The sequence below is a fragment of the Oncorhynchus kisutch genome, linkage group LG21, assembly GCF_002021735.2.
Source record: "Oncorhynchus kisutch isolate 150728-3 linkage group LG21, Okis_V2, whole genome shotgun sequence".
In the NCBI taxonomy this organism is placed as follows: domain Eukaryota; kingdom Metazoa; phylum Chordata; class Actinopteri; order Salmoniformes; family Salmonidae; genus Oncorhynchus; species Oncorhynchus kisutch.
The window spans coordinates 22501713-22514951 of record NC_034194.2 but is presented as its reverse complement, the minus strand read 5'-3'; the positions used below and the strand labels follow the sequence as shown (position 1 = coordinate 22514951).

Here is a 13239-nt window from a genome sequence, read left to right as displayed (position 1 = left end):
TATTGCATGGAAGTGTAATGTTTTGGGGGGGTGTTCATTCTAATTAGTCCCCTCTCTTTGGGGGCATCCCAATAGTACATTCCTATATTTTGTTTCATATACCCGATGTGAAAAGAAAGTCAAGATGAAGTCAGACGTGGTGGTCATCCTCCATATTACTTTCACCTACTGGCTGTTTGCAAATCATTACAGATGGAGAGGAAAATAATTAGAGGAAGACAGTTTTGAGATGATTGAGAGTTTAGTTTGGGCTTGTTTGAAATGTTTAATGATCTGGAAGTTTATCACTGCACTGAACATCTTGCATAAAAAATGTCAGTCTGCCAAAGTCACAGGCTACACCACCATTCTGAGGAAATAGGTATGTGGCTGTAGTGCGACATCTAGTGGTAAGCAGATGTAATGCAGAGTAATTACATATAAATGCTTGCAAAGCAGACCTGTCCATTATACTGGGACTACTGAAGAAAAAAAAAAAGTAGCCTCGACAACTGCATTGACATTGGTAGGAAATGTAGTATTGTCCAACTTATTGCAAAAACAGTCATTGTTGTTGGAGCAACATGGTGTATTTATTTATGTTTTTGCCCTCCGCCTCTAGGAGCTGGTACACAAAGGTACAGCCTTCGTGACGTCACTCCTCATCCGCGGCAGAGAGAGAGAGCGGCGGCGATCCGCTGCGGAGGATGCCTACCCCGCTGCGGGGATAACCGCCAGGCGAGATGGCCGTTACTTTCTTCCTCGTCACATCCCGCACCGCGACGACCCCTCGGCACCCATGAAGCCCCCGTTGATGAAGCCAAAACCGGCCAAAGCAAGGCGGAAAGAGGCCACTGAGCGAGAGAATGTACTGGCGCGTCGGGTTCGCCTGGACGCGCTCGTGTGTGGTTGATCTTGGCCGGAACCAGAGCTTCTCCTTCGGCCTGGGCGGCTCCGATGAGCAGCTCTCGTTTTATGGGTACATCGTCGCCTACCCTCTGCAGGACTACGGCGGGATCATGTCGGCCCTTGGGTCGGACTCGTGGTGGCGGAAAACGCTTTATCTTGCCGGGGGCGCTCTGCTCGCCACCGCTGCCTATCTATTGCACGAGCTGCTCGCCATCAGGTAGGCCTACCAAAAAACAGAGCCATGTCAATAACACTGTAGATGCAGAACACGCTTGTCTACAGTCAATTACTCGTGGCATTGATATCAATATGAATGGTTGCCGTAGTGCCTGGGCATTATTTAGGAACATCACATGTCTATATTATTGTTGTATTTTCAATATATGATATTACTTAATCTGGGCGAGTTGAGCGCTGCATGAGCGGAATCGGTTGATAATAAGGATTCGTGAGTGGGTGGAATGTGATGTAACCGCCCTCTTGAATGAGATTCCATGTTCAGTCTCGTTATGGAAAAATAAACCAATGCGTTTTGCGGGCGTTATGGCTCTTCGTATTCTAGTGATGTGCCTATTAGACGCATGTTATTAGCGATTGTTCACAGATAATGTATATTGCTGCAAAGGTTGTCTTCCAGTTATTTACAATTTCTCAAGGGCATGGTATGATAGTGCATGTGTGATATTAGTTATCTGGCTTTACCCAAGGCAAAGATGTCTCCTCGTTGTCTGTCTCTTGCAGTAGAAAAACACTGCGGTTGTGATAAAATGACCTTTACTAACCTCACACGTGAGATAATTATTAAGAGAGAAGCCAGGCCCAAATAGACAAGAGCAAACAGAAATTGGCGATCTGTTATGAACTGCAGCTTCGCCGTATAATCCCTAGATTGTCGCTGTAATAACGTATAGACTTTGGTCGCTGCTGTCCTTACAAAACATATCGGGTTACCTGCAGCAACAATAGCCTAAGGCCTACTCAGCAATGACGTGGCGTTTGTTTTTGTTCAGCCTGTGCTCTTTCATACTTAAAAAAAAACTGTAATGAATATCCATTCTACATCGATCTCTAATTAGTTACTCTGTAATTTACTCTTCCTGTATGTCACTATACCGAAGCAATTTGCACTATAGATATGGGATCAAAACGCTTTTTTGTTGTTGGCATGTGGGCATTTCAACACCACAGCTAACTGGACAGCTCCTCGGAATTTCAGCAATGACGTTGCCCTCGCGTTTAAGCACCTTTATGAAGTTAACAACTTCCTCACATAGCGACTTAATTTCTGACCACGTTGGTTAGTACAAACGTGTAATATTATCTGCTACAGTGGCCATGATAATGTATTGCAATATTTCATCCGGTTGTGTCCTAATTGTTTTGACATTGTAGTGTCCCGTTGGCAATGGCGCCCTTGCCCGAAGCGAGCTTCAGCCTGGGTCTTGTGCAATGCTCTCTGTGCTAGATAGCTGTAAAACGTGACACACTATTTCACATGGGATTGATGCATAAGATCTAAGTATATATATATATATATTTTACAATTTGATCATTAGCCTGTAATCGCCTGCAGGTGAATGTGTCATGAGCGTGTGAACTACAGCCTACCAGGGGATGCAGATATCGAGAGATAGTAAAATAGTCTACAGTGTATTTGAATTGGGACTTAATTTCCACTTATCCAATATAAGGATGGACATACATGAGGATTGCCTTACCTGAGGATGGCCTTACTACATCAGAGTTGATGGTTTGTTTCCCACACACAATTCATGCATATAATTATGCCCTAACTGTAAGTTGCTTTGAATAAAATGTCTAAAGAGGAGTAATTAGAATGTGGAGCTCACACTGCCTTGTCCTGGCTGGTCCATAGGAAAGAACAGGAGCTGAACTCTAAAGATGCCATCATCCTTCACCAGTTCTCCAGGCCAAAGAGCGGAGTCCCTTCCCTCTCCCCCTTCTGCCTCAAGATAGAAACCTACCTACGCATGGTAGACCTGCCCTACCAGGTGTGTGTGTGTGTGTGAGAGAGAGAGATGTTTGGGTTGGTGCGTGTTTGAATTAGTGATTTTGATATAATTGTTGTGTAATTTTCTATTGAAGAGGAATTGACCATTGAAATTCCTTCTCTCTCTCTGTCTCTCTCTTGCTCTCGCTCTCGCTCTACTGCAGAACTACTTTGATGGGAAGCTTTCTCCCCAGGGGAAGATGCCATGGATAGAGTACAACCAGGAGCAGGTGTCTGGTACAGAGTTCATCATCGACTTCCTGGAGGAGAAGCTGGGCGTGCGCCTCAACAAGAACCTCAGTTCCCAGGAGAAGGCTGTGTCCCGGGCTGTCACGAAGATGGTGGAGGAACACTTCTACTGGTGAGACACTTCCAGACACTACCAAAGGACATCCACTAGATACTGGGAAAGGATATATGATACACTGGTGAATGTGATTGTGTCACAAACCATAACATCTAATCCGTCCCTTGAATGAAACACTGAAACCCTGGTGTTGCACGCAGCATGCTCCAACCAACTGTGCCTTCAGGAGCACACGTTATATCAGCAACTAGATTTGAGATACTGTGGTCTAGGGCTCCCCCGCTGGAGAATTTGGCAATTTTATTATCCCTCCCTCCAAGAGTCCGGAGCCCAAAAAAACAACGTGTTTAAAAAAAAAATCATTGTTGACTATAAAAGACTCAAGTGAAGACTCAGCTCCAAGTGATTTTAATTTTGGAAATCTGTTCCAGAAATCTCAAGCATGATGGAGAGATATACTGTATGTGATCGTATACAAATGAAAGCAAGGTTTGAAACGATAATGTTTTATTCAAATATTATATCTGTTTGGACTTCTTGTTGTCAATTTGTAGTCTACAAATGATTTGTAATTATGTTCTGGCCCCTTGGCCATCCGCTCAAGAAAAAATCGTCCCGCTGCTGAATCTAGTTGATGATCCCTGCTGTAGGCCAAATGAAAATCTCTGCTGGTCTGTATGTGATGACAGGACCATAGCGTACTGTCAGTGGGTGGACAACCTGGAGGAGACACAGAAGATGCTGGCGGTGAGCGGGCCGCTGAGTGACCTACTCAAGTGGATCCTGAGTCACCTGACCGGCGGCATCGTGAAGAGAGAGATGTACGGCCACGGGATTGGACGGTTCACTAAGGAGGAGGTCTACACTCTGATGGAGAAAGACATGCGGACGCTGGCCACCCTGCTCGGTATGTAGAGTGCACTGTAGATAATCATTAAGATCACACTTAGTCCTAAAGATCATCATCCCGTCTCATTTCACAAGCTACAATCTGCAGCCTTAGAAGCACGCTTCATTTCATATCTAGGCCTAAAGCCAGCTGTAGATTCCTTTGTTGTTTTATAGATTATTCGGGTATCAGAGGAGGCTGGTGAGAGGAGCTATAGGAGGACAGGCTCATTGTAAAGATGGAATGGTATCAAACATATGGAAACCACAGGTTTGACTCTGTTCAATGTATTCCACTCCAGCCATTACAATGAGCCCATCCTACTAAAGCTCCTCCCACCAGCCTCCTCTTTCGGGTATATAGTACTATGGCCAGTTTCAAGTGCTAGATGGAACAGCCTTGTACAACTTTGACCTCTTCTGGTGAAAGATGGATACTACACCATATGGACTAATTTCGGGTACACATTTTACCCCATCGCTCTTGTTTCCATACAGCATTCTTTTCGCTCACTGATTCTTGATGTGTTTCTCTGGGTAGGTGATAAGAAGTACCTGATGGGTCCTAAGCTGTCCATGGTGGATGCCACTGTGTTCAGCCATCTAGCCCCTGCTATGTGGACCCTGCCGGGCACACGGCCAGAGCAACTCATCAAAGGTGAGCTAACCACCAACCACATTGCCTGTCATGGTTAACATCACTCCCCAGAAAGAACATCCCAGGCAAAATGTTTTTTAAATGTGTTTTTATCTAGTTACAGCGATGAGGAAGAAACCTTGAGAGAAATCAGACTCTAGAAGAGACTGCATCTTTAATTATTAAAATAAATATTTTTGGCCCATTCTCATCTGATCTTGTTGACCTTTGCCTCTGTGTTAACCTTTGACCCACCCTGTCCAATCCAGGCGAGCTGATCAACCTGGCCATGTACTGTGAGAGGATCCGCCGGCGCTTCTGGCCCGAGTGGTTTGTTGATCTGGAGGACTTCTGTTACGATGACACCACAGAGGACGATGACTCCCTGTCCAAACTCCAAGACCTGGGGCTGTATTCCCGCACAGACACCTTCCAGGATGAGGCCAGTCCTCCTCACACACACACACACACACACACACAATCTCCCCAGACAGTGACCGCACAGGCCACTCACTCTACGACTCGGACATGGACACGGAGTGCTCCGAGATGGAGCAGCTCAAGTGTTGACCGCCATATGACTCACACACACAACACACACACTCCGCCCCCATACAGTGCCCTCTACCTGTTGAGGAGGGAATAACTACTGGGGAGCATTTCTATTGCCAGTGGCTGTTGTTGCCTGTGCTAATGAGGGATGGTATCAGAGCTTCTACACACAATGTGCTAGAGGAACAAAAGACTGAATATTGAGATAAAGGAATAGCAAGATAGAGAAAATAAGGGTAATATAGCAATAGAGAAAGAGCCCAAGAGGGATAGAGAGAGGAAAAGATCAACCTGGAAGAGATAAACAGGAAAGAGAGAAGGATGGAGAAAAGAGTTGCAAAAGAAAGATCAGGAATTAATGACGCAATCACTGAGAAACTCCTCCACCTGGGTGATGTCAACACCTGTCGCCCAGTTTCCTGTTGTCGAGTTGCTCTTACCACGGCAACCGTGTGTGTGTTACCTGTGTTCCCCAATTGAGCTGCATTGCCCCAACCATGTGTTTGACATACTGACCCCCTGACTTGCATCCTTGCAAAATATGAGTCATTATATTGATATTATATATGATATGTGGGGAACTGTTCAGGCAAGATGTGAATGAGTACAGTTCAATATGAGTATAAATAGTATAGATAGCCTGCAAATTATATATATTATCCCAATGTCCTATAATGTAAATACTCTGTGTGGTTCTTCTGTACAACCTCTCAGTGCTTGTTTGATATGACCAAACTTCCTGGTGATCTTCAACTAACCCCTTGTGCTGGTCTAGGTTTTAGGAATTCTAATGCATCTATTTCTACCCAGATGACTGACACTTTGCATCTGCAGTCAGGTCTTAACCCATCATTGAGTATTTCGTCAGTCCTTTGTAGAATGGTCATTGATGTTGAGGGCGAGTTTCAGATGCTGTGGATTGAAGGGACATCTCAATAATCTAAAGTGGATTCATCTCAATAATCTAAAGTGGATTCATCTCAATAATCTAAAGTGGCTTCCTTTCCTCGTCTCCTCTCCATCTGCACAGATCTGAAAACATTGGATAGGTGAAAGCAATATGGTAGATGATTACTGGAACTTTATTCCACTTGTCCAATTCTTTCACTTCAGATGAAGAAGAGGAGGAGAGGCGGCTACATGAGATCTTTAGTTGTGTGTATGTACATTCAGCCATTGAGAGCGGATGAAATAACCATGTAGAAATAGACTAAATAGACTAGATATACTTGGAGGTGCATGGCTAATAGGTGCCAATGAAAATCACACTACCCTGCTGGTTATCTGTTATCTACGTTTCTACGCTTCCCTGTTTTAATGTTTATTGTGATGCAGTGTGTGTGTGTGTGTGTGCCTCAGGCCAGAGAAAGCGAACAAAGATGCAATAGATTGAAATAACTATGAGGCCTTTGCCCAGCCTCTCTGTTCTCATCAAATACATGGCGTGTCTACTCCCCTTTTAGAATGAATTGATTCTAGAAATAGAAGGAATAGAATGGCCATTGTTACTTATAGCATCAATTCACTCTGTGCTATGCATGAAACAACTACTTTAATCCACAGTGTTGATTGCCAGTCTTATTTAATAGTAGGCTACAGTATGTGGAATAGTGAAACAGTCTACTCTAATCTTTCTATTTCTAGTGCATTGCTGATGTATGATGGTGAGATGTGGACATTACAAGTGTTTGTCATTCAGCGGACGCTTCTGGGTCCTGTGTGTGCGTGTAACAGAGGGTGTAGAATTCTGTCCATATGGTGCATCAATGAGTCATCGTACCTTGTGAGTTGATTTTGAGGCGTACACCATTTATTCATGCTGGGTGCTAACAGCTGACCATATACAGATACAGCCAGATACAGATACATACACAGATGCATACAGATACATACACAGATGCATACAGATACATACACAGATGCATACAGATACATACACAGATGCATACAGATACATACACAGATGCATACAGATACATACACAGATGCATACAGATACAGACACATATACATACAGATACAGACACATATACATACAGATACAGACACATATACATACAGATACATACACAGATGCATACAGATACAGACACAGATGCATACAGATACATACACAGATGCATACAGATACAGCCAGATACAGATACAGACACAGATGCATACAGATACAGACACAGATGCATACAGACAGATACAGACACATATACATACAGACAGATACCGATACAGATGCAGACACGTACAGACACAGATACAGACACACAGACGCAGATACACATACAGACACATACAGATACCGACACGGATACAGACACATACAGACATAGGTATAGACACAGATATACATAGAGACACAGATACAGACACAGATATAGATACAGACACAGATACAGCTACATGGCCACAGTAGAACATACAGAGACAGGACTCTCATCTGTTCTAACGGTCGCAGCAGAGAATAGTAATGAATGAGTAGTGAAGTATTGGGTTCTCTTCAGGGCAGGTGTAGACGTTAGTATGGAAATGATGATGATTGTAATGGTTATGATGGTGATGTTTATGATGATACGATGACGATCCTCTGCAAACCTTATGAAGAAGTTTACTCTCCTGACCACATCTTACTACAAAACAGAGTCCTTCATGTGGGGTAAAACGGTGTGAATTTACACAGTGATACATAAGCCTTTGTGTGTAGACGATGCATCAGTCTGTCACTGTCTGTGCCCCTATACCCTGCCTGCATGTTTCTTGCCTTCACTTATACGAGCCATGTGAGAGACACAGCCTTATGGATTTACTGTAAGGCCTTGGTGTTTACCTTTTAAGCCAGTGAAAGCATATTAGTTATGTATTTTACATGTACATGATTTATTTTCTATTTATTTGTTTTCTAATGATTTGTTTTGTGTATTCATGTTTATTGATTCTGTTGGTTTACATTTGGGGGTGATGTTATAATGAGGCATTATTTGACACTATTAGTAATGTAGCTATTTATTTTCTTATATTTTTGTACTTTTGTTCTATTGCTGCCAATTATGTTTTTGTTCAGATTCTGTCCTATTTGAACATTGTAAAGAGTGGAGTGTGATTGTATGTCTATGTTGTGTGCGGTCCTCTTATTCTACTGGAACTGGGTTGCCATTGGTTTGTCAGAACTATGTTATAATCTAAATCTCAACCTGAAGCAAACCTCTCTTAATGGTTGCCAGAATCGTGACATGTTTGATGAATGCTGAACTAACAATGCTGAACTGTTTGGTGAATGCTGAACTTTGGTAGTTGGGTTTAGGCTTGAGTCTAAACTCAACCACCAAATGACCTGTGAGTTTCATTGGGGCATGCTTATGTCCTTATCTAGTACACTGGCGTAGCAAACACACCTGCAGCTTGTGGATCCCCAATCCCCCCCACCCCCCCACCCCAGCAAATTATTATTTTGGGGGGTACAAATCTAACATATGGAATTGTTTTAAGATGGTCAAACCATGGATCATTATAAAAAATATTATTTGATAAAATTTTACATTTGGCCTTTTCTACCATAGCCCATTGAAACAGATTAAATAACGCCTTTATAAATGACAAAAAAGACAGTAAAAATATAAATAAGGATTTGAAGTGTCTTGTCCTACATCTAGGAGATATAAGAAAGCTTTGGAAATATATATACTTTATTTTCTTCACATATTTAACCCCTTATTTTTTGAGGCACAAAACTACCTTCATACTTCCATGCATTTGTATGGGTTACAGTCAGATGAGTGATGGTCCTAGAGCAAAACTGAGACACTGTCGTGTTCGTGAGAGTCTTCCCGTTCCATAGATTGGTCATAAGAGTTTGTAACCATTCGGACGCTACAGAGGTTTTCGTGAGAAGACCGATTTTTAAGACGTTTCATGTTCTGATAAAGATGGCTGTACCTCGGCCACCTTCAGTTGCAGGTGCGGAAGGCCGACAGGCAGATGTGGTTGATTGAGACGTAGCCCAGGCAGGAAACCTGATATCTCTATCTTAAATTGACAGATTTTGATGGGGATTTTTTTGATAATGTGACTTAGATTGCACGAGTCAGTCTGTATCATGGAAAGAGCAGGGGTTCTTAACGTTTTGTATGATCAGTGTATGTCAACTCTGTCAGACATCATAAAAGGCATTTCATTTTTACAACTATTGTCCGAAAAGTGTTTTAATTTGTAGGAAAAAAAGAAGGAAGGGACGCGCTGCTAAGGTACACAATAGTACATTTTTGTAGACAGAAGGTGCTCTTTGGTAAAATGGGTAAATTGGTTATCAAAAAGAAAGGAGGACCAAGGCACTCTTCATATAATTATTTAAAATGCCTTCATTTGTATGGCATGTTCAATGGAAACAAAGATTAAAAACTCTGACGCGTTTCGGCTGCATAGCCGTTCGTCAGCGAGTACAAAGATACGATAATACAATGTCCTTTTTTGAACAGCATTTTCCAATCAACCCTGATTTGAAAAGGGAGTGGTAACACAATTCATTGGACAACAACTAGTAAGCAATACTATACACATTAAAAAGTCCAATCAAAATGCAAATCAAGGCTAGAAGCATCAGAACCCCTAGAAAAGTGGTTCTAACCTTGAATATGAGCCATCTAATTTATAGTACACTAGGTGATCTTTTTAATGTGTATAGGATTGCATACTGAGTGTTGTCCAATGAATTGTGTTACCACTCCCTCCGCAAATCAGGGTTGATTGGTTAAAGCTGTTCAAAAGAGGACATTGTATTATCGTAACTTTGAAGTTTTGAATCTTTGTTTCCATTAAACATGCCATACAAATAAAGGTATTTTAATGAATTATATGAAAAGTGCCTTGGTCCTCCTATCTTTTTAGCGTTTAACGGCCTTGATTGTTTAATTCTAACATTAGATTATTCAAATATGTAATACCAACCTCAATACTATTTTGTTTTATAGCACTATTAAATGCTTGGCTAATTTCATTGGCATTTTGGCATGTTTTTCTAGATTTAGAACATAAAACAACATTTCTAAAGCAAATATTATCCCTTAGGTCCAGCACAGCAGATACATCAATTGTTTAAGCATATGTTGCAGAACAATGATACAAATATTCTTCCAGAATATTGATAAAATAATCATATTGACTCCATCAATGACGGAGTTGACAAAGCATTGACTGAGTTGAGAACAGATACTCAAAACAGACACATTTTTGTCTTTAGATATAAAAGCTCAATACAAACATTTGTATAATAATTTATTTGAAAATGCCCAATAAAAACACAACTATAAGATATTTCAACACTTTAACAGAGTTAACAATGTTGTTTGTAGAGAACTTTACAGAATATGAGTGGTCCTGTTGCACTACATGTAATGAGGACATGAATAAGGGGTCCTTAAGGGTATCGCTGACCCTGCTCATTCCTGATTCATGTAGGATTTTAGACAAATCTGACTGAGTACACCACATCTCCGTACACATATTTTAGGAATCACAGTTCACAGTTTTAGGAATCCCAGACAAATATTATTTAAAGTCACAGAGGGCTATTGAAAAAAACTACATAAGATCATTTTTCAGTTAATATCCATTATTGCCATTTTTATTTTAACCACTTTTTTTTAGAATGTTTGAAATTGTAATAATTTGCTCCGAAAAAGGCATAGTCGACATGGAAATTAACAATATTGAAAGTATTTTAAAAATTCCCTAAACAAATATTTTCCCTTGCAAAATTCCCCTCAATGTACATTTTAAGCTCAAATAATGCAGTAAAAAAAAAAGGGTCCTCTTTTTTTTTTTAAACACATTTTTTGAATATATTTTTTTTACCCCTTTTTCTCCCCAATTTTGTGGTATCCAATTGTTGTAGTAGCTACTATCTTGTCTCATCGCTACAACTCCCGTACGTGCTCGGGAGAGACGAAGGTTGAAAGTCATGCGTCCTCCGATACACAACCCAACCAAGCCGCACTGCTTCTTAACACAGCGCACATCCAACCCGGAAGCCAGCCGCACCAATGCGCCGGAGGAAACACCGTGCACCTGGCCACCTTGGTTAGCGTACACTGCGCCCAGCCCGCCACAGGAGTCGCTGGTGCGCGATGAGACAAGGACACCCCTACCGACCAAGCCCTCCCTAACCCGGGCGACGCTAGGCGCTGTGCGTCGCCCCACGGACCTCCCGGTCGCGGCCGGTTACGACAGAGCCTGGGTGCGAACCCGCTGCAGTACAGCGCCCTTAACCACTGCGCCACCCGGGAGCACCCAACTTTTTCTCCCCAATTTCATGATTCCAAACTTGTCTCATCGCTGCAACTCCCCAACGGGCTCAGGACAGGCGAAGGTCGAGTCTTGCGTCCTCTGAAACATGACCTGCCAAGCCGCGCTTCTTAACACCTGCTCGCTTAACCCGGAAGCCAGCTGCACCAATGTGTCGAAGGAAACACCAAAATCACCTTGCAGGTGCTCGGCCCACCACAAGGAGTCAATAGAGCGCAATGAGTCAAGTAAGGCCCCCCGGTCTAACCCGGACGACGCTGTGCCCCCGTGTGGGACTCTCGGTCACGGCTGGTTGCGGCCTGGGGATCGAACCCCAGGCTTTGGTGACACCACAACACTGCGCCACTCGGAAGGCCCCTACAGATAACAGATTGCCCATAGGCATAGATCTAGGATCCTTGACAGTGTCTATGGGCAACGTTGTCCTTCTCCATTCTAGATAGTCAAGGTAAGGGGTTAGAGTTCAGCCCTATTGTGTCACTTCCTTGACGAGATCTGTACTATTAGATCACAAGAGCCATATAGACAGGTTGCCTGATTCTGAATGGTCAGATACCTACTGTAGCAACAATGACAAGAAGCTGCCATGTGGGCAATCTTAGGCAGATTGTTTCAGATAGTTGTATCTTGTTCTTGATACCATGTCTTGTTTTGAGGTGTTTTGACTTATGTCACATCTAAGCTAATATGGCTAAATTTAGCTAAGTAGCTAACCAACAATTGTAACAAAATATTTGATAAACAACAAGTGCTTCTTGTGCAAATGTATGTTTTCAATAAACATTTGGAGACTAAATATAGTTTACATGTTGTCAATAACCCTTTGGAGTTGACAGTTGTTTTGCCCCAGAGTTGTGCCCTCATCGGTTTTGTTGCTAAACAACCCAACCATCTATTACATTGTCAGTCTGTGTTGTGTGCTTAAACCAATGATGTATATCAACCCTGAATTGCTGATGCTATGTATTGGCCATTGAGAGGCTTTAAAGACACTGGTCGGCCATATTGGTACTCCCCAGTCGAAGCAGTCCTCCATAGGAATTGCATGTATTTAAGTATGTTGATGTTGTAATGGGGACAATAACATTAGTAATCTCTACAAATGAGAATTTAAGGAATATGTTTTATGTATTTTTTTATCTAACATTTTTATGTTTAGCTCACATAATCTAATGTAAAAGTATGCATTAAGGTGCCTGTAATAGAATAGATGTGGCAAAAATGAATGACATTAAGAAATGCATTTCTAGCTCCCAAAATATTTTTACAACGGTGGGGGAGTGCCAAGATGAAGGCACAGTGGTGTCAACACAGTCATCTTGTGTATTTGACTATTCTAGTGTGTATATATAGATCCTTAGCTGAAACCCTTGTGGACTCAGACTGTATTCTGGGTAATGTAATAGGTGAGCGAGAAATAAAAACAAAACATGTACATGAGCTACAATGAAAAGTCTGTAAGATAATAGATAATAACTTCCTATGAGCGTATGATAACTAGAGGTGGATGGCTGTGTGAAAATCTGTTATTCATAATATTTCATAAATAGCTGTGATAATTTGACCCTGTTTTTGTTTTTATTGTGTTTTACCTCTGTGTGACATCATATATAGGATTGCTTACTCTCTCTGAGTGTCTATCGGTACCGGACTGTCTGACTTTCG

At 42.0% G+C, this 13239-nt stretch overlaps 1 protein-coding gene across 1 annotated transcript; it reads left to right on the top strand.

Annotated features, from left to right (window-relative positions):
* Window positions 1-636: 636 nt before the first annotated feature.
* On the top strand, window positions 637-11065 carry faxca (failed axon connections homolog, metaxin like GST domain containing a). The gene is given in 7 exon segments (XM_020455315.2): window positions 637-1105; window positions 2765-2900; window positions 3064-3260; window positions 3896-4113; window positions 4636-4752; window positions 5001-5177; window positions 5180-11065. Coding segments are annotated over 7 exon segments (1227 nt in total). The 5' UTR covers window positions 637-845; the 3' UTR covers window positions 5302-11065.
* The last annotated feature ends 2174 nt before the right edge of the window (window positions 11066-13239 follow it).